This window comes from Aphelocoma coerulescens (genome assembly GCF_041296385.1).
Source record: "Aphelocoma coerulescens isolate FSJ_1873_10779 chromosome Z unlocalized genomic scaffold, UR_Acoe_1.0 ChrZ, whole genome shotgun sequence".
In the NCBI taxonomy this organism is placed as follows: Eukaryota; Metazoa; Chordata; class Aves; order Passeriformes; family Corvidae; genus Aphelocoma; species Aphelocoma coerulescens.
The window spans coordinates 19,639,679-19,662,377 of NW_027184085.1; the positions used below are offsets into that span (position 1 = coordinate 19,639,679).

The following is a 22,699-nucleotide window of genomic DNA, read 5'->3' on the forward strand; positions in this document are numbered from 1 at the left end:
CTGTGACAAAAGCAGCTCCTACACTTTTCAGAAACTATGCTTGCGATAAATTATTATTCTTGTTTCACAACTAAGAAACCAATTTGTGTTCTGAACTTTAGATACGACCATACGTAGGATGTTTGGTTCAGTATTTACCACTCCTTTGGAAGCAGAGTGAGGAGCACAATATGCTACGATGTGCCATTCTAACCACCCTAATCCATCTCGTCCAGGTAAGGAATCAGTCACATAAATGTTGTCAGTATCTCCTACAGTTCTTTCTTGATGATAAAACAGTACGTAGCTATATTGCCTGCAGAATCCATGCTATTAACTACCTCTTTAATACGGATTCTGTGCCACCCTACCTTTCCAACCCCTGCTGCATGTCAAAGAAGATACAGTAGGGCTAGCAGAGACCAAGAGAAGTGCTCCTAGGACAGTGTCTGTACAGGAACAGGCTTAATATGTGTGCAGTCTTGATATTGTGGAAATGCATGACCTAAGAGGATGGTATTGTAGAGGTTAACAGCGGAGAGAAAATGAAAGGGGAATGACAAATATTATTATAAAAGGAGAAATAAAGGTTCTTTAAAAAGTGGCATAACTTTAAATGAAGAGGAAACAGATTTTTACCATAAATAAATTGTGGAAATTCTTGTTTCTGTCCCCTGTGGAGCCTGAAATATCAGTATTTTTTTACTAAAGGTTTATCTCTTGGTCTAGGTAGACACAAAAAGATGAGGCAAATTTATAGAAGAATCTTTTTCTTTTAAAGCCTGTTTCTTTAAGTAAGTAGATAAATCCACAAAGAAGCTGCAACTTAGAAACATCAAATAATTAAAAATTTTCCATAATCAAAATACAGGAATTATGCAAATTCAGCATTCCACTAGCCTCAGTTCTCTTAAGCAGTAATATTTCAATATTTTGTAATGCTATTCAGTAATTGGCAGTAGTTCCCAATTTACTCTTCATTGTTCAGAAGTCTCATGGATCATTTAAAAGCTAAATCACTGTCATCAGTCTGTGAATCTTTGTGTAGCTATAAAAACAAACCCTTCTTCTGATTATTGGAATATGTAAACTATTTTGTAAATGATAAGAACCAAAGAGTAATTACTTTCTTGATCTGTAAAACATTCAGCTTTTAGTCATTTGGTATTTGTTAGACTTGTGGCTCTTCCAAGAGAGAATGTTTTTAGGAATGTATGTTCTTTATCATTTTTTCTTGCAGACTGTTGATAAATACGCTTAGGAATAACAGACTATTTTATTGTTGTACGAAATGGAAGCAAGTTCAACCTCTGATTTCTTGAATGCATGTTAACGAGTGAATATAACAGCATTGTAGATCTTTTCCATGCTGATTTTGAAATGCTTGATTTAAGGTTTTTGACATATTTTATATTTCTTACTTATTTTGTAGGGACTGGGAGCAGACAGCAAAAATCTTTATCCCTTTCTACTTCCAGTTATCCAGCTGAGTACAGATGTTTCTCAGCCTCCACATGTCTATCTTCTGGAAGATGGTTTAGAGCTGTGGTAAGAATGTTTTCTATCCGATTCTAGTTTTGAAACAGTTATTTTTGTATCCCCGGAAGAAAAAATTGTCAAAAGCTTTGAATATTAAAATTGATATATTCTTGTTACCCTACCTTGACATCATCTATATGACTCCTTTTCTCAGAAGACAGGAGATTAGGAAATTTATATACTCAGCTATTTTTAGTTGTGTTTCTTTTATAATTAATTTTCAGGCAGTTGATACCGAAGATACCATTCTGTAGTGATAATGAACAGCAAGACAAAAAGTCTAGATTCACTGTAATGTGCATGCTAAACTAACAATTTGGTGTGCTTGACTTCAGAAGAACAGTGAGCCAATGGATCTCTGAGCTAGTTACAGGAATTGTCAAAAGTACAAGGATAAAATGTAGAAGTTACTTTCTATATCTCAGACTATTTGGTGACTGAACATAAAATAAGAAGTGACACTCTCCTCAGTTTGCCATGAGCCTGATTTATTTGTTTTTGGTGCAGCTGATGCTGTAAGAGGGAAGAACAGTTACTTGGACCAAAGTCAGCACATACTTTTGAAGAATTGGAATTCATAGTTTGTCTTAAAATAGTAAGCAATTCCTTTGATCTGAATTGTAGTAATGAGATCTAAATTGTGAATTTCAATTACAAATACTTAACCTACAAATGATATGTTCTTATGTACAGCAAAACTGAAATTTATAATGCTGGTGGCAGCAAGTCAAAAGTGCAAGAGCTTCTCAAAATTTAGGATAGGGGCCTTTTACATGTATCAGTTCAGAACCTTTATATATTCTTAATAATACTGATCTTGAGGTTGCTCTTCTGATGTCTGTGCAGAAGAGTATTTTTAGATGTCCAAAAGCATCAGGGAAATCTGGATGGAGCTGGCAGAAACAGTTGAGACTCTAATGGCTTCTTCAGCCAAGAGCAGGAAAACAGCTATTCCACATGACCAGATATATTATTTAAATATGGTAGTCCCATGCCTAAGATCTAGGAAAAAAAATGGAATTTGCTGCTGTGCCTTTAAATGCAAGCTTAATTTATAACTACTGTTTTCAAACCTCAGGAATTTTAAATAGTTATAAACAATGTATGGTAATCAGTGCATCATTTCAGGCATGAAAAAACCCGTAAAGGTGTGAGCTGGTCTAGCACATCTTCTCCTTTGAGGTGTAGAACACAACATGTGTTGTCCTTGCACGTTTCTACCCACCTTCTCTGAGTTCCTTGGCTGGCTACTTAGACTTTCCCACTGTTGCATTTCAGAGCTTATGTTGTCTTTGTTTTCCTACCTTGGCACGACCTGTGCCTATACTGATGAGTGTGTTGCAAGGACTATTGCTCTGCTTGAAGTATGCTTCTGGTAATTGTTACACATTGTTGATAATATAGATGGTTTCTGGAAGTTAAAATGTTTACATCTGTCAGAATGATTGCTCAATGTTACTTGTACATCATCTGAAATATTTGGCTTAATCTGTTTGTAGGTTAGTGACTTTGGAGAATAGTCCATGTCTTACACCAGAACTCCTGAGAATATTTCAGAATATGTCTGCCCTTCTTGGTAAGTCTTTTGCTAATAAAATTTCAGAGTTTTTCCTGCTGCTTGTTGTTCATGCAGTAAGCAATGCTCCTGTGGCTGCAAGTACTATGGGAGCTTGCAAAATTGTAACAAAAATACAGGAACAGGTTTCTGTTGTCTGACTGTCTCATCTTTTTTAATATTTATCATCTACTTACCCTAGTTCTCTATTTTTAATAAATTGGAGCTGCTGTACCCAAAAGATAATACAAATTTCAGTTTATCATTTCAGAGGTTATTTTAAGAAGTTTCTGAACTTTAACACCAAATGTGCCAAGTGTTACTGATATTGATTATGTGGGATACTTGTCTGTTCTGTTTACAACCAATATGAAGTTATTAGCTTTTCCCTTATTCAGTTAATAACAATGTAGGATGTTTTCAAACTACCTAAATATGTCTATAAACATTTGGGTCAAGCACTAAAATTAAAAGCAGCAGTTCGTTGGCAAAATATAAACTTAATAATGAGAATTAAAATTCAGTGCTTAGGAAATATTGATATTTCAAGTGCTTTTGCTTCATAATTAAAAGGAGTATAAAAAGTCTGTAGTTTAATTTTATTATGTTAATATGTTTGTGTTTGGATCTTTAGCTGTGCTTTTGTAGGTTGCAAAGCTAATAGAGCAAACGGGTTAATTTTTTTAGGGAAATGTGTTCATAGACTTACAGAAGTTAGCCTTTAAATTGATAATTGTTTTCAGCACTTACTATTTTATTCTGACTAAAGGTCAGTAGAAAGTTACATCACGGTAGGTAGGTGCAAGGTGATGTCTTCTGTTATTTCTCCTTGTATACAGGATCTCTAATGACAAAACTGCTCTGTTAAGTAGTGGTTTTATAGTTAAATACTCCAGAGCTACCTCCAAAATTCTGAAGCTGCTGAGTACTTACTGTTGCCATCATCCATAACTACACACCTACTGTTCTGCCTTCCTGTTGTGTGTCAGTCAGAGGTAGTATCTGCTACAGGAAGCATGCACTGCATGAATGGCTGTGATTTTCATAGTTTGTCACACTGCTAATCTGCTTGAGTTAAATTCAGAAATACTCGGTATTTGTGGCGTGTCTGTTGCTACAGATGTTTTCTCCCCAGTTCTCATGTGATACTTTTCAGAGTGGACATGAGTAGGAATGGCAACCTTGGCATACTCTGCTAACAAAAGGTGGAGGTATTCAGGAATATTCTATATGTGTGGTGACTTCCTTAATTTATGAGTGAATCCTGGAGAATAGTGATGCTCTCCTTTGGGAAAAAAACCCAATGTTTTTAAATAAATGTTATTTATTCTGAAAAATAAAAGCTGTATGATGCTGGTACAGCAAGCACTACAGTTAAGCTGGGTGGGGTTTCCTTAGGACAAGCCTTCAAACATGCTTATGTCAAAGTGTTTTTTATCAGTGTTGGGAGTGAGAGGCAAAACCACAGCAGCTGATGTGTAATCACAGAGTGATTTCATTCTGTAGGCTTCTGTACTGCTTTACTTCCTGAGCATTTTTCTAAGAAACTTTTTTTCTGAGTGTTGAGTTCGTCAAAAATTTTGATTGCTGTAGACCAAAATGACTTTTTCCCCGGCACATTTTGCCAGGAAGTGGAAACCATTCTGGTATGCTCTTCGCCTACAAATTCTGTCTGTTGACATCAGGAGAATCTGACTAGACAGCCTCCACATAACACAGCCATGGTATTGTGACGCTTAAGTAGAGCTGGAATTTTGAATTAGTGTTAACCTTATTTTAAAACATGGTAGTTAGAAAACCAGTATGATACTGCCCTCAGGCAGCTACTTAATTCACGATGCTTGAAAAAGAGATTCTTCACTTAAATCAAGTGCAACAGTACAGTTAAAGGTGTAGCATCTTGCAAAAGAAAATGTATTGATCAGTGATGATCAACTGTGCTAGTTAATTAAATAACTAGCGCAGTTAATTAAATAACTGTTCAGTCTTAAACCTGTAGCAGAGTTTTTCCAGTGTACCAGTAGCAGTACTCACCTGAAACTTCCAGCACTTAAAGTCAGACTCTTCCTGTCCTTCTTAGCATGATGATGTAGCTGTCAGAATAAGGTGTTTCAACAGGGAAGTCAAAATTGCAAAGTCTTGTGTGACTTAACTGTCTGAGATAAGGCAAAAAAGATAATTTCGCAGACACTGGTTTTCAATTCAGTTTGAAGTCGTCAAGGTAAAAGTCAAAGGACAGATAAGATGAAGTTCTAAATAGATAGTTACCATGCTTATGTCTTTTGAAGAAGGGTGGAGAAGTAGAGACAAGATGCTCCAGAAATAAATTCTTGAAAATACAATGTAAGGAATGTTTACCTTCTGACCTTTGTTTTCTGAATTTATTTTTACTGAATGGAATTACTGTAATAGACCTTAATGTAATTATTTTTCTGGTATGTTTAGCTTCCACATCAGCATGTAAGTCATTCAGAAAAAATGTCAGAGGTCAGCATGGATGAACTAAAAGAGCTGGAAGGCAGGGAAAGAATTCATTTGTGAGATTTTTGAACTGAGAGGGAAAAAGTATATAAATATTTCTGATTTTCCTTTTTTAACTAATCTGAAAATAATATGTAGTTTTTCCTTTCCAGATATAATTGTCCTTATGAAAAGATCATTTTGTACGCATTTCAGGGTACTACTGCTGTTGGAAGTGGATGTCAGAGGAGTTACACAAATCAGTTAGATTTGCCTTCAGGAGCAGAATGTTTCATTGGATATGAAGGCTTGATTTCACTTGCATAAGTGACCAACCTTCAAAGATTATGGTGCTATCACTGATGTACAATCATTATTCACAGCATAATTATCATACTTGATTTTCAGTTTAGCACTGCTGCTACTGTTTAAATTCTGTTGAAATGTAATTGCCCTACAGAGGGGTTGCAGAGTCTCTTTAATACATGTCTTGCAATGTATTGAATAATGCGGAATGGAGAAGCATTTCTGCACTGAGGCTGCTTAAAATGGCAGCTGAATCTGATACAATTTCAGGTTGAGAATATTGTCAAAATCTAGACATACCTGTTCCAAGAAGCATCAGGTTTAATGTGCATGGGCTGTATTTTTAAGGGTACTAGCAAAAACCATATTACTGGAACTGGACTAACTTCTCTGATCCAAAAAACCTGGCAAGAGAATTAATGTATAATTAGCTTTTAAATGTAGTTAGTTGAACATGAGATCTTTCTAGAAAATTTTGGTAAACATTGAGCTACAGATGAGTGAGGGAAGGTCTGTCATTTCCATTGCATCTGTCGTACCTGTTTTTTCCTTTTGACCTGAAGTACAATTTTTGCTACACATATTACCTTTCATCAGTTATCACAGAATCACAGAATGGAAAGTTACAGAAAACTTAGTAGTACTTCATGTTTATATGACCATTTATTTACAACTGGTCTACTTGCTTCAGTGTCTGAAACTTCAAATATGGTTGTATGCAGTAAAGAAAAAACCACAAATGCAGACCTCTAAGGAGAACGCAGTGTGTAACTCTAATATGCTACTAAAGCTAAACTCATAGATATATTGGAATCTTTTGATGAGCGTATTGGATTGATAGGTGGTATCTTTTCAAGTCAAGAGACATAAATACTCAAGATAAATAATAACAAGAAGTGACCTGAGTACTGACATATGAATGTACTCATGAATGCAAAGCTGTCCTATGGCCATGTAAAATGGAAGAACATTAGTTAATGTTCTTTTTGTTGGGTAGAACATAGAATGTTCTACCTCATGGGTGGGGGAAAAAAAGAAAATCTGCTGAACCTCCCCAGAACTTTACAGATGTTATAATGGAAAAGCAGCCATGGTCATGGTGTTCTGTTATCTGATAATTTTTTTGGTAGAAGTTTTTATATATAAATATCACTAGGTATAAGCCACACTTTCATACAGGCTGCTTTCATCTAAGCCACGGGAAACATACGAAGTCTTAGCCAGATGCTGATTCCATCTGGTAAAGGAATTTTATGTAAAATTCATATAAAAGAATTTTCCTGTTTTCTCTCCATGATGATTTTATTAGATATTTTAAAGATGATGGAGCTGAGGTCCACTTCCTTAACCAAGAATAGTTTGTCTCCCAAACTGGTTTTAAGAAAATTTATCCCTTTGAGGCTTTTTGGTCTCTTTTGCCTTTTTTTTAGACAATATGGACTTTCTGCACTAGTATCAACATCCATGTGAAACTTTTGAAATTTTTCGTTTTGCTGTGACTTCTGCTTATACATGTTCCAGAGTAATATTTTTTTTTTTTTTTCTTAAACAGTCTTGCAGGTAGTGCCTGAGGATATATCTTTTTTTCTCTCTTCAAGCTGCTGCTGTACATCATCTTGTGTGTATGTGTCTCTGATATGGGGATGCTCTCATCACTGAAATAACTAAGCTATGCCCTACAGCTCAGTGTTTGTCAGCTCAATGCCATTTGATGTGGCATCTGGGTCAGACAAGCAGAACTGCAATCTTTATTTCATTCTTTCCGCTCAGCATTTACTGACTCAATGTAAGAGAGATCATTTATCAGTAATTGCAAGTCTCTAAAGTATGTTTCATTTATTCTGTCGTTAACATCTTCTTACCCCTGGTATTACATCCAAAACCTGACTTTCGTTTGTTTGCTTTTTGTTTTTAATTAGCATTGGCTTTTGAGGTCATAGGATTTCTTGTGCCTCCATTTGAGCACGAGAGCTATTGTCATCCCACTTCTGTAACTGTCTCTGCAGGAAGAGGGAACCTGATTGGCACTGGATCCAAGATCTTTTTTCTACTTATTGGCATCTGGCACTATAAGCTGTGAGAGGAGAAGTACTTTTAGAAGCAAATCATCTTGGTTATGCTTCAGTTTGGTGATCAGGTTCTGAATTGTGATTTCTGTTTTTTCTAGAGCTGAGTTCAGAAAACCTCAAAAATTGCTTTAAGATCATCAATGCTTATATTTTCCTATCATCATCTGAATTTTTGCAGGTATGTTACCATTATATAAAGATTCATATTACCACCTCAGTTCCTTACTGGCAAACTGGTTTTTCTCTCATCTTGGAACATACCATACATGTTGGGGTCTCTTCCCCCTGCCATGTAGCCCTGGGAGAGGGGCTCTGAGGGGAGGCACGGGATTTCCCTGCCTCTGGTCGGCCTCGTTCCCCATTGGTTGTTTTGTGTTTCCCTGTGGGGGAAGGACCCTCAGTCCTGACTGTGGGAGTTCCTCGGCAGAGCCCCGGCCATGCGGCTGGGGAAATAAACATCTCTGCAACATCTATCAAGAATCTGTCCACACATATTTCCTTTCCACGGGACTCCTGGTTTGGTGCATTGTGTTACAGAATCCCTGCTGTAACACATACACACAAACATTTATACTCTTATTCATTTACAGGTATACAAATACAGTGTTCTAATGTTAGCTCTTTATGGTGCACAGTGGACGCTCAAATCAGATTTGAGAAATATTATTATTTAGAATTAGTGTTTTGCAGATTGATTTAGTAGTTCGGTATCTGAAAAGGTCCTGTTTTGGGTAATAATAGTTACTCTAATTATCCTACCAGATTAAAATTATGCGTATAGATTCTAGCGAGAGTTGAATTAGAGCTATTATGCCTTGTTGTCACACCTTCTTCATTAGAAAATTCTTTGAGATTGATTGTTTAAAAGTCCTGCAATATTAAAAACTCAACAAAGTGCTTAGATTAGATTTTAATTAATTTAGGAATGATGAAAATTTTAGCAGATACAATCTTTGAAGAGAAACTGGGTCTTTGGACATATGTAAACTATAAGGATTGAGTTTTTAAATACATACAAATATATAAAATGCTTTGCATAATACCTTCTTTTTTGTTTTATTTCAGATGTATGCTGCTGACTTATGCCGGTCATTTTGTGAGCTTTTGAAGGACATAACTACTGAAGGTCAAGTTCAAGTTTTAAAGGTGGCGTATAATGAAAATAATATCCAGATACTCAGCTCTGTACATGTAATATTTTCAAGTAGAATGTAGAGCATGTAGAAGAAACCAATGTATTTAGCAGAACTTGACATTGGAGTCAGTGGTGGTTTAACTTATTTATTAAAGTCTGTGCATGTGTGTAGAGACCTAGTGAGTATAGAGCAAACTTTTCCAGTCTTTATTGAATGTTGTATGTATGTGGTCGCCATGAAATTCCTTTGCATCCCATACTTCCATTTGTACCTGACACAGAGTGCAAACAGTCTTTGTTTGCCTTTTGCATAAGTTGCTGTTACAGTAGCCAGAACTGCTTAAATAGAGTTGCTCAAGGTTTTTCAAAGTACCAGAAAGTTATATTTTCATGTAACCTTCTGATGGTGTTGTGGAACTCATAAGCTTTTGAAATATTAATAACAGTACTTTGAATGTGTCTTTTGAAGAATTTCAGGAAATAAAGTTGGAATATACATTGAAAGATGACTGAGTAGTAGCTATAGTGTACTACTACTACTTACATTTCCAGTGGTTGCACTAACAGGGGGGGCTCTGCGTTGTTTATGAAAACTTGGACTGGAATTCAATTAACTGTAAATGCAATGGAGGATATAAATAGGATCCCACCTGTCTCTTTGGTGGGTCACACAACTGCTTGCAGAATCCAGGACAAGAAAACAGCTGGTGAAGTTGATAGCCTTCCCTGTTTGTAGTTACTGTTGTGAGGAGCTTAAGGACTCTAGTTCTGAAACTTAAAATGTCAGTTCCAGGCTATCAATGGTATTATTTAAACTCTATAGCTGGGCAAATGTTTTATGCAGCAGCTTTTAATCAGATTTCTAAAATGGAATTATGCTGCTAATACAGAATCATTTATTCATTCACTTGGGTCTCAGTGTGGTCTTGCATTAACTGCAAGATTTGTCTAGTAAACTTTCAACAATTTCCTAGTATGCCCTCTTGATTCCAGAGGGATAAGTGAGCTGTAATCCTTGTAAATATTTTTAGAAAAAGCAAAAGTTTTGTCAGGCTTCACTATGCTGATTTGTTAAACAAACAAAAAAATTATCTAAGATAAGCATTGGGAACAGAAGCACCCAGGGGTGTTTTCTGTAATAGTTTCCTACAAACAGCTTTGGCTGGATTGAAAGTAGGCAATAGAACAGTAAATAAATTAATAAAGTTTAAAAATACTAATTTGGACTGATAAGACAGTTTATTGTAAGATTGCTTGGGCCCGATGTGACTTGGTTTGCTAATTATCTCACACAGACAATAAAAGGTTTGAAAAGACTGTGCAAGGAACAAATGAGTTGGCCAAAACTTCTTGTACCCAGAAAGATGAGTGGGGGAAAAGTTATGTTTACCTCTGTATATAATAAGCTTCTTTTATACCTCTGCATATTAAAGGTCTACAAAATTGAGAGGCACTGAAAAAGGTAAACTGCTTAACACTTTTCTCAAGGCAAAAAATAGAAATTAAATTAAATTAAACTAGTAAATTAAACTAGTAGAAACTAGGTTCAAAAAGGAGAAAAAATATTTAGGAGAGATTGGACAAGAGCACAGAAGAGTAGGTCTTTGTGGAAATTCCTCCGAGATGGAAGTCAATGGAGACTAAGAATATTTGAGTGAGGTACCTTTATGATATCTTTATGTGCTTTATAAACACATCAGCGTTTTTATACATGTGTGGTCTCTGTCTTTTCCTGGAAGTAGGAGTGAGCAGCTCTCAGCCCATTATTCTCAAAGCCTCTTCCCATCTCCGTCTTGGTACGAGGGGAGAGTGCAAACATCTGGGCAAAAGGAAAACTGAAGAAGGCAGGAAACAAGTTAGTTCAGGGAACAGCACATGGTGGGGGAAAGGAGCTGAAAAACAGAGTAAAGAGTTTAAACATTGGGAACCAGAGCAGGGTACACAGAATAGAACCTCTGAGAGCACACCTGCAAAGAGCTGGTAGGTCCTAACCAGTGGTTTCTCAGAAAAGCAACAAGACAAAGCTATGGAAATAAGGCCTGAACTGCTTGTACTTTGCCCTGTCAGCCACCTCAATCTGCTGCTTTTCCTGGAGCATGAACAAGGTCCCTTCTTCCAAACCATCTCATCGACTTTGCCTGGGCTGTGAGGACGCTTGTGGGGTGCTTGGCTAGATGGGTTTTATTGGCATGTCACCTTTCACCATGTGTGTTTATGCAGATCAGGTTTGCAGAATACTAGAATATAGTTTCAGAAATCTGGGGTTTGCTGGTATTTAACAGTAAAATCCTATACATTTATATACCAGTACACATGGTTTTAAAGCTTCAGTTAACATTTATGAATGTACTTTACTAATTGTCTACTTTTCTTTTGTTCTTAAGGTTGTAGAAAATGTCTTAAAAGTCAACCCTGTGTTGGGTCCTCAAATGTTTCAACCCCTTCTGCCATCAGTATTCAGGGGGATTATAGATGGGGAGGTAAGAGTTGCTTTAACTACTCTACTTTTTCTTTTGAAAATGACAGTTCCTTCCATTATCTGGCCCAGTCTTTTCATATTGATGTTGCATTTTCTCTTAAGAGCATCTGATGGATTTTTGACATCTATTTTAAAAGTCTGCCAAAGTAACCCAGTAGCACAAGATAAAAACCAACATACCCATCACTTGTTTTGTCATATAGCGTTTATTTTAATAAAACAGCACAAATTTTATTCTGCTGTTCTGCCGTTCCTTCACTATTAACACTTTTAAGGGCTGTAACTCTATGCCTAGTTTAATCCTTACTGGGTGTTGGAGTTTTTTGTTGTTTTTTTTAAAAGATACATACTATTCCTTTTTAAGTGTACCTGGACCAGAGAAAAACAAACTGGACCAGGAGAGGATCAACTTGACCATCTATTCCTAATTGGCATATCTAATATGAAGAGCTGAAGGATGTGAGAATGCTTTGTGTGAGATAGAGGTTTTAAGATTTTGCTGGCTTAGATGTCTTAACTTCTCCCTTTTCTCTCTGTGTATTTAACAAACTTCCATGCTGGATGAAACTGAGTAAAATCCAATATGCTTTAACTGTGTTGAACCTTTCAGTTCTAGCAGGAATGAGTGGGTGGAATTCTTCATGTTTTTTAGCTTCTTTGATCAAAACCTGTGGTTTTTTCCAGTTGAAGACTTTCAAATATCAATATGTGGCTCCAATTATTGAGTTAAATAAGATTTCCAAACTTTAGCCAAGTAATACTATGTAGCAATGTACTTTCTGCTGTGCAAAGCACAAAGATAGTGAGTGGATTATTAAAATTTCTTCTGATTTAAGACTAATAAACTCATTATACCTTATTCAAAATGTATTAATCTGGGTTAGCATTTTCAGGTAGATGTTGGCATTTTGTTTTTTAAGTAGGCTGTTCTACAAAATACAGTTATATTCTTATGTGCTGAATTTAATATGAAAAAATCTATAGCTTCTTTTAAAAGTAATAACCAAAGATAATAAACTAATGAACTTATTACTGTATCCAGTTATTTTTGAGACACCTGCAGATTACTTATTGGCAAATGTATGATAGTTTCTATCTGAAAAAGTAACGACTTCAGTAATACTAAATGTTCTTAATGTTACTGAAATTGTAAGCAGTAATTTGGAACCATAATCAACTTCAAAAGTAATTTTTTAACCGTACAGTAAACTGTTAGTTCCTTAAGATACATGTTTTAAAATTTAAAGTGAAATCAGCTTGCAAGTATTCTTGGCTGTTTGGACAAAATCTACTTTGAAATTGCCATGGTTTTCATATTGTAAGAACTGAGAACTCTGTAAAGATTGCTCACTCAGTTTTCTGTTCCTAGAGGCTCTTAAATTGCAATTTATAATATAAAATACAGTAAAAGACATAAGGGCTGCATACAAGTATTTTCCATGTATTGCTGCTCTGTGTGTCAAATACTTTCTATTAGTTAAACTAAGCACCTTTTGTTTTGGTTCATTTTTGTTTCAGAGATACCCAGTGGTGATGTCTACTTATCTGGGGATCATGGGTAGAGTTCTACTACAAAATGCAAGGTTTTTTTCATTACTTTTGAGCCAGATGGCATGTGAATTGGGTCAGGAGGTAAGGTTTATTGTCCTTTTTTATCCTTTTGTGTTTTTTCTATCTCAGTATTTCAGCTGTATTACATAGGGAAGTTGTGCCTTCTTTCGACCTGAAGAAACTTTTGCCTCGATTATCCAAGCTCCTTGAAAAGGGGCTCTTCCCCTTCCTGTTCTCTTTTCCCTGAACACCCTGTAACAACTTTTACATGTTCCCATAATTACTTAAAACATCCCATTAAAATTTTTGTATAGTCCCTAAATTCTCTTCCTGCTGCATCGCACAGTGTAAACCTCCTTAGTTCACATGCAATTGTAGGGTGAGAATTTCTTTCCCTATGCCATCTTGATGGGTCTTGCAGGGTGGAGAATGGTCTAATCATTCTCCCTTAAGTTTCTAGAGTATCAGGTTCATTGTACTACAGTTTCCCTGCTGAAGTTACTGAGGTTCTTTTGCTACAAGTGTTGCATTATGTCTTTAAGTGAAATTTTAATAATTTTCTTTTCTGGGGTATAACACAGTTTTCAAACAGATAATGACAAGTCTTTTTTTTTCTTTTTAAATTTGTCACTGTGTAAGTAAAACAGAATAAGTCCATGTGCTTTGTCTGTATGAGACTGTTAGGGGAAAACTGAATAATTCACTGTCCTGAATTAGTTCCCTCTCTGTAAATGAAATGCAGTTCAAATATCTAGGTTACAACTAATGGTATGGAGGGTTCAGCGCCTGGAAGCATTGTCATAGAAAATTTAAAAAGTACCTGTCACTTGCTACTTCTGTCAGATATACAACTGTATAGTGTCTTTCCAAGACTAAATAATGTATTCAATTGGTAGAAAAATTAAAATAAATTATTTCCTAAACATGCTCATGTACTCATAACTGAAAAGGACCATTGTTTCCTGTTGCAGGTGGACCAAATTCTTGGTAACATGATTGAAATGTGGGTTGATCGGATGGATAACATCACTCAGCCAGAAAGAAGAAAACTTTCTGCTTTAGCATTGCTTTCTCTTCTGCCATCATTGAATAGGTAAGCAAATGTACAATGCCTTAAATAAGAATGCTTCAAAGGCCCTTGGTATGGTTTTTAAAGTATTTCACAATTCTGCAGCTAAGTATTCCAATATGAGTAGTTTTATTTATTCTTTTTCTTTCCCCCTGAGAGAAACTTAAAAAGATAGAATTTCCATATTACATTATATTAACTTCTTATTTGGCTTCATAGCATTATAGTAACCTTTCTTCTATTTTATAGGAAATATCATTTAGTAAAAGTGAGGAACTAGCACTGCAGATTTATTGTCGATTCTCATTAACTCGGAACTGTCTGCTTCTCTCATCTGTGATTAAGTAGTTGCTTTAGTTGGCATGTTAGTATTTTGGTGTCCCTTCCAGGGAACAATGTTCAGTTTTCTTTCCTGTTGTGAGTGATCTGAACTTTCATCCTGGTTTTCCCCTTCATGACGTTAAAAGGAACAGTTGCTGTGAAACAGTTTTTGCACTGTAGATTTTTTAGCAAGCAGATGTTATTATTGTCCTTTCAGTAGCCATCATCATTGCTGGATGTACATAGAAAATGAAAGTTTTAAATGCAAATGCTGAATACACTGACTTGTAAGTTGTCATTACTAGAATTCATGCATAACACATGTTTAAGTGAGAGTTCAGTCCATAGTTACCATCAGATTATTTTTATCTGTTTGACATTCAGGAAGACAAAACTGCATGAGTTTACCTTATTCTGCTGGGTTTCCTGAGCAATCTTTAAGTGTTGTCTGTTGGGAATTTAGATGTTGCTCCCAAATCGTAAAAGCTGTATTGGTATCTGTAGAATATGTAGTATTTGTCAAACCTGTAGACTATGTAGTCACTATCTAAAAAAAATCAAGGAACACTTATGTGTAACTTAGAGACTTCATTGCTTTTTACATGCACAGAAATTTTCCTATTTTTTGTCACGTAGATAATCAGGATAATCATCTAGCTAAAGGTGAACCAAGCAGTTGCTTTATGAGAGGCTTTTTCCCAGTAAATGTAACAGTATTATGTTGTTTATAAGTATATTTGAAATGTGTTTAAAGAGGTGTTAGCTAAAATTTAAGGTGCTGAACTATATCTGTCTTCCTGTGAAGTTTCTTTTAAAGAGAGGAAGGAAAAAAAGAAATTCCTTTAGATAACCATGTTATTTTGGACTACCTTCAGCTGTTCCAGATTTCCTGCTGTAAAAGCCAATTATTTCTGGCAGTCCTTAACATAATAAAACCTTCTGCAAATGACAGCTTTATTTTTCAGTTACTCAAATCATTTAAGAAAGCTGCTTCTCAAATAAAAAGCCTCTCTTTAGTGGACATATTTATGTCAAAGCTATGAAAATTTCACTTATACAATTGATAGACTGCCAAACGTACCTTCAGACAGAGTGTGTGAAATGGATTCTGCCAATTGATTGTTTCTTTTACTAGAACAATGTGAGTCACTCTGGTTTTGCTGTATCACAGGGATTATACTTGCTGCATCCTGTATCAGTAGGCTTCTTGTGCAAGTCCATTTGCACAGTTGAAGCAAAAATGTTTTAAATATAATATAGTATTTAAACAAAATGTTTTGATTCATATAAGTGTTTTCAAGAAGAGCTAAAGTAATTATTCCTGTTGGAATGCCTCACTAAGCAAGTTCCGGATTAGGTTTTGCTTTGGATATCAAAGGTAAGTTCAAGATTTCTCAGCTGCAGAGGCAGAACAGAATTTTGTCTTCTGAGAATGATGGGCTGTCTTGGGAAGGCCAAGGTGAGGGTGAGATTCTTCCCTCAGCTTTCTGCTCTGTGATGGTCAAGACTGGTACCAGTAGCAAGCTCAGACTTTCAAAGTTCTGCTATAAGGAAAACAGGCATCTGTGTTGTGTCTAGCACTTTGTGAGAATTTTCCTCCTTTTGCCAGTTGCTTCCTCTAGTTTATAGCTGAAGCACTGGTTTATTTTTGAGAGGAAAGAGAGGGAGCAGACAAAAATAGTGGGAGGAAAAATGAAAGTAACATGTATTTTCATTCTTCCCTCAGAGTTGTTTTATGGATAAAATGTTAGGGAAAGTATTAAACAGTGACCTTTTTTATTCTCCATCTAAACTCTATAGTATTACTTCATAGATATTAGGTATTTCTCTAGGTAGTGATCATGTTTATAATTATAAATATGTGGAACTTGGGATTTTCTGCATTTTAGGGGAAGGTAAAACTTCCATCATTATTAATTTAAAATCAGTATGACACAAATAATTTTCTGTTTCAAGTACATCACCTTTGACAGTGTCATGAGTGAAGGATTTTAGAGCAGATAATACAAGATTCACTGCAGAGCAGCGGTTCACAGTGGCTCTTGGGCTGACTAGTTTGACTAAGCAGGTTATAAAGTGATAAATTATTAGCCACACTGTAATTTTCTTATGTAGGCAATACCATCCAGAGACAGATGCAATGACATGCTTTTGGTACCAACAGTAGTGCTGCATTTTAATCATGTATGCGTGTCCTTCGATCTAGCATCCTGTTTATCTTCCCACAGCTGCACATTGTGTCAGTGGTTAGAAATTCATATTAAAAAAAGAACAATGACTGCTGCTTTCCTGATTAGTGTGTTGCAGCACCTTTTCACTTAACGGTGATTTCCTGGTATTACTTAGGAGTTTGCCCAAATTAAATTATATGTAACTGTCTTCATTTGCTATCCAAGTGTGGTCAATCGATGTTAGCACTTTCTTGTGTTTGACAGATATATGCATTGGCAGTATTTTCCACATTTTGTATTGTTACTGCCTGTTTGTCACTCATATCCATCCATGTCTGTTTTCATTCATTTATTTAAAAAAATCTTACTATTTCAAAACATTTGTTGAAGACCTTTGCCTTTACGCTGTTGTATATAACAGTAGGGTGCAGTAACATTCAGGCAGTAAGGATGCACTTGTGGAGTTACAATGTCTCCATGTTCAGTACATGAGGAAAGTGTGGATAGACAACACAGTAGCTCTAACAGGAATGGCTTTTAGAAAAACACGTGAGGACTTGAAGTTTTTTGGAGGAAAATTGTATCTGAGCTAGAGGGTTAGACATGCAATGTGACAGCAACATGGATGAGTAAATTCACAAATGTTATGATTTCCTGGTCTAGTTCAGTCATACTCAAGCTTGTCTACAATTTTAATGGCTTGCTTGTGAACATTCAGCTTCAGGAGTGCTCTTCAAGACTGAATTGAGTTTTATTAGATGTGCCCCTTGTCCCTAAAATAGTGCCTAGTGAATATGGTCAATAGCAGCATTCTACCTCGTATTTATTGTGGAAAATGTGTGGGGGCCCCCACCACTATCTAGAGTCCTGCATTTTGAGATTTTCAGCGTCCTTTTTAGCTCCTGATGCGAAAGTGGTTAAAATTGTATTATGTTCCCTTCTACATATATATATATGGAAATAATTAGCTTGCTTACTGCAGTATAATGTCAGTACTAGTGTTTTGGAATGTACTTCTTTGGTGATATAGAAAGCTTTTAATGATTTATTTAGCTAAGTAGGTTATCTTTTTTATTCCTACAGTTGTGTGTATTTTAGTAGAACAGAAACAACACTGAAGGATGCTAAAGGATAGGAACATTTATTCTCTAATAAAGAAACGGAAAGAGATTTTGGAAAGATTATAGTGTCAATGATCAGCTTGGTTTGGGGTGGTACCTAACTGTACCCACAGGTAGCATTTGACACCATGCTGAAAGCTAAGCACTCCCCTTCTGCAGGTGAGTGTTATTTCTGCTATGTCTGTCACTCTTGAATGGGAGGTTGCCAAGTTTGCTTTTATTCAAAGTCAGTCCTTTCCAAAATAGGCCACTAATTTTGGTCCTTGAGGATAGGCTCATTTTTGGTGGACCTACCTGTGTAGAGTGGTACCACTCTAAAGTAGAGGAGACTCTAAAATACAAAGTATTTTAATTTATCTTTCTTCATTTTGATTTCTGCTACATGAGTAGTGGCAGTTTTCATTTTACCCCTTTGAGTCAAATCTGTTTATGTATTGTGGGGAAAGGGTTAAGAGGTGCTCCAGGTTTCTAATTTTTATGTAAATGAATGTCTGCTTTTTCTCATTGTGTATCAAGTCTGATATGTCAGCCAGTATGAGTTCTGCCAGTTAGATAGCTGGCATTTTGTGAGTGTAGGTACTTGCAGTATGCAATTATAAATCTTCATTAGGTTATTATAGAGTTTTGCCTCTGTCATTTGTTAAAATTAGTTAGAAATTTTAATTTTCCTCTCAAAAAGTTGTCTATATGTAATGTTAGTAGATGGCAAGAAAGTGCCTAATAAAATGTCATGTTCTCCTCAGGATAGTTATGTCCTCATTTATGAAGTCAGAATTTCTTACTTAATTACTTGTACATCCTCCTTTCTTTATAGGGATGATACTCTGAAGCTATTTTATCTTCCTCTCCATTTTTTAATCCCTCTAGTTAAAGGTACGCTCACCCACGCCTCTAATAGACTATTAGCATTTAAAGGAGCTCTTTAAATTACGATTTTGCAGTTGTCATCACTGTTTGGCTTTGGATTTATTTAGCTTGCCTGACAGGTATCAGTGCAGTTTTAATGATAAGAGTGAAAATTGTGGCTTTGGTCTTAGTCTGACTATCAGAGTCTGCATAATTCAGAAGGTTACATGGAGCACTGCCAACTTCTTTAATTGCATGTCACATTATGGCACTGGCAAAAGGATGCACTCATTAAACTTCTTGTTCACAGTGTCCATCATTTTTTCTCCTACACTTGATTGCTAGTATGGTCTGGTCAGGAGCATATTATCTTTTCCTCTAAGACCCTTAAGCCTTGATTTCAAGGAAAATTGTACCAAGCGGTGGCAAAGAATTATGTCACTAATTGCAACTAAACTGTTGCAAAAAACTAAACTGCAGTCATAAGGGTTTGGTTGCTGCTGCTATCTGGTTTTTGTTTATGACCTATATAAAAAAATTTCAGAAGTCTTTCCTAAAACTATTTTAATTATGATTTACCCTAAAATTTAACATTTTAATTATATAAAAGACAGTGAAAGATAACAGACTAACTAGCTTTCTTAAACTCTTTGCAATGTATGATTTACATGTTTGCAAATTTGATATTGAATAAGTAGTGACTGACGTATAGCATACTGCTAAAAATGTGTAAAAATCACAAGATTTTAACAAAAGTAAAAAAAAAAACCAACCCAAAACATAGATTTACAGCTATTTTTGCAGCTGGGTTTGTTCTGAGCTGTTTTGGTACATCTGCTTATCTCTCTGTGCTATACTGTGTGAAATTTGAGACTGCCAGAGAGCAGCTGAGATTTTTCAGTGACTTTCTTTAACAGTGCCAGACTATTATGATAAGATACCAGAAGCGATAAACACTACAACCCATGTCTCTACAAGAACTTCTGCAAATAAGTACTGTCTTGAAACAATAATGTTTCATATTCAGACAATTTAATGAGAAAGTGAGGGTTTAAAACAAAGCATCAAGTTTTGATATTAAAAAAGTGCCTAAGTATAAAGAAAGCTTGTATTTTTAAGAAATACCTTTTGTATTTTGTGTGTGGGTAGTCTCTGTAGTAGTTGTTAGGAATTGTTGAAATTTTCTCTTTTTGTTAAATATCTTGAGCTATCAGTTGCTGATGCCAAGTGTATGCCCATCCTGTCTCCTAAACTAGCAGGCAGAGTGTGGTTTTGCAATTGGGTTTAGTTTTGATTAAATTTCTGGAAGTTGAAATTTAGGAAATTACTTTGAGTTCTTTGGACCTGTTGGTTTGAATTGCTTTCATATTGAGTACATTAATGTTTTTTTACTTTGAACAGAATTTGCTGAATGTTGCACTGAATAGTAAAGGCTAAATCTATAGTGTTATTGTCAGCATATCACATCTGTGGGTTACATTCATGGCCAACCTTCTTTATGTTACTGTTTTGTTCACAAACTTAATGGTTGCTCCATAGAAGACTTAGTTTTCTGAATAAAGAGAAGAAATTAATTCTAACAATTTCTCAAAGTGAGCTTTTAGTTTCACGAGAGCTTTCTGTCATATTATTTTACTGGAGTCCAAGGTCAAATTAGATTTATAGAATGGAAACTTATTTTCATATCCTTAATGGGAAAAATAATTCTGTAGTTTTCATGCTGTGGAAGAGAAATTTTCAGGAAACAAAGCAGCAAGTCAGAAATATGAAATATGAAATACTAGAAGGAATCTGCAATAGTGGAAACAATCATAAATTTTTAGATAAACTAGATAATGAGAAAAACTGAAAAGTGTTTTGGGATCTGGTAAGTTAATAAGGTGTCAACAGTTCACCTGTCTACTGGATGTTAATTAAATGTTGATGTCTGTGCTACCCAAGCAGTAGTTTAGTACCTGAATTATTTTGATATGTATTCGTATCTAGAGATAGTGTGGGCAGAAGGAACTAGGTATTTGAAAAATAAAGTTGTACAATAGCCTACCTGTGGGGAATAAAAGACCTGCAAGAGGAGATAGTTGCTAAATATGCAACGGGAGGGCAATAGATAGTTTCACTCTTACAAGCTTAAAAGAATAATTACAGTGCTAAAAATTGGTTGTCCTCATTCATGAGCTTTACCATAATTTTGTAGTTATTATGAGCATGAAATCCCTTCTGAGAAATTGACTTTTAACCCAGTTTTTGAACTTTTTGCATGTTTTCTGCTATATGTAAGTGGGATTTGGATGATTATTTTGTGCTACCTAATATTCATTATATTGGCTTTAATATAACATGGGTAGAGTGCTTGTATGTTCTTTCAATTACTTTGAACCTGTCATTTTATTCACAATTTGACAAATTGCTGTTATTCAAGCTTCATGCTTGTATTTATAAGGAGTCACTGTTGAACTAGATTTTATTGTTAAAAAGCCAATAGCATTAGTAACTTCAACAATATTAGTATATTAAGATAAAATTCACTTGTGGGTTCAAAAATAATTTTCTCTGTTACCATGTGAAGCTGTATTCAGGTACAAACCTAGCAGTTCTCTCACTGCAGAACAAAATTTGCAGTGAATAAAATGTACTGAGAGCTGCCTAAGCTTGTTGTGTTTCCTGGGTTTTTTCATACAATTTTCAAAAAGTAATGTATTTTATTGTTTAAGTACAAGCCAGTTTGAGAAATGCTGATCCAAGTTACAAGTGTATCCCAGCCTTTTTTATGATTTTCCCCAAAATGGTATCAGTTATGTGGCACATAATTTTGCATCTTGTTCTTAACAGATACTACTTTCAGATACTTTAACAATACATAGTATTAATGAAATAGTATCTTTAAATTACATTGCAGTCAGACCTGCAGGCCTTCAGGTGCAGTATTTACAAAGTGTAAAACAGGACCTTCTCTAGATTTCCTAGTGCAGAATGGAAGAAGCCATGATCTTGATTAGGACATATTTTTCCCCCATTTTGGGCATGGGATTCAACAGCAGAAGGGTCAGCGATGTGCTCAGAACCACAGTGGAGCTATAGTTCAAACAAAAATTTTGTGAGTATTCATAAGGTACTTTCAGTACAAGACCACAGAGACATTCACTAGTCATCAGCTTTCTTTTATCTGGCCACTGCCCTACTGGTTCCTCTAAATTTTCATGCTGATGTACCATAGAGCTTCACTAATTCCTTTTGTTTTTCAAAATGCGGTGCTTCTGACATTTTGCAAAAAGAGAGCTCTATGAACATTTGCCTTCTAATTTTTTTTTAAATTTGACTTACTTAGCTGTAAAGGGTTGTTTCATATAGCACACCTTGGAAGAATAATTTTTTGGGGGTTTTTGGTTTTTTTTACACATATAGGTATCCGTATAAATAGACTATAGGTAGTGAAGCTTAGGTAGAAGATAATAAGTGTTTGAAGTCACTTTCTATTTTTGGTCAATCTCTGATTATCCCCTCATCTGACTCCATTTGATCTGGATAATCCTTTTCAGTTACTCTTCTGTCCCCCACATCCAGGATACTTCACCAATCTTCCTGGGAACTATACAGTGTTTTCCCATTAAGTAAATGACATGACATCTTATTTTACTTTTCTCTATGTCAACAGTTATGTTAAATACTGTGAAAAATGTAAGCATGAAAATAAATATTCAAGTCTAAAGAACAATTAGTTTTCCTATTGATCTACTGGTCTCAGAAAAAAATAAACAAACACAGTTCTAATTCTGGGTTGTAACTGATACAGGCTTTGTCTGAAATGGCCCATAGACCAATTTTACTTGCTGATTTCTTATTTTAGACAAGATACTTGCAAGAAAGCTTCTACAAAAGCATGTCCTTGTCTATTCTGCGTCCCTTTCTCATGTGTTTCCTGCCTTTCAGATTGGATTATATAGACAAAAACATCTGGGTTACATTTCACCCCGTATGTGAACTCATGCTTCCTGTGTGAGATTCTCCTGCTGTGTTGTGCCTCTTTTTTGGCTATGGCTACTGATGGGCTTTGTCATCTTTCTTTTGCTGAGCAGAAGGTCTCATTGAAGTAAAATAATG

At 35.5% G+C, this 22,699-nt stretch overlaps 1 protein-coding gene across 3 annotated transcripts in view; it reads left to right on the top strand.

Annotated features, from left to right (window-relative positions):
• IPO11 (importin 11) overlaps positions 1 to 22,699 on the top strand; it is an 83,195-nt gene that overhangs the window by 40,509 nt on the left and 19,987 nt on the right. For all 3 annotated transcript variants that reach the window (XM_069001977.1, XM_069001978.1, XM_069001976.1), the window contains 8 exons: positions 102 to 215; positions 1,412 to 1,527; positions 3,018 to 3,094; positions 8,007 to 8,086; positions 8,974 to 9,054; positions 11,428 to 11,523; positions 13,041 to 13,154; positions 14,045 to 14,166. In XM_069001977.1, coding sequence (XP_068858078.1) covers positions 102 to 215; positions 1,412 to 1,527; positions 3,018 to 3,094; positions 8,007 to 8,086; positions 8,974 to 9,054; positions 11,428 to 11,523; positions 13,041 to 13,154; positions 14,045 to 14,166 — 800 coding nt within the window. The remainder of the gene's footprint in view (positions 1 to 101; positions 216 to 1,411; positions 1,528 to 3,017; positions 3,095 to 8,006; positions 8,087 to 8,973; positions 9,055 to 11,427; positions 11,524 to 13,040; positions 13,155 to 14,044; positions 14,167 to 22,699) is intronic.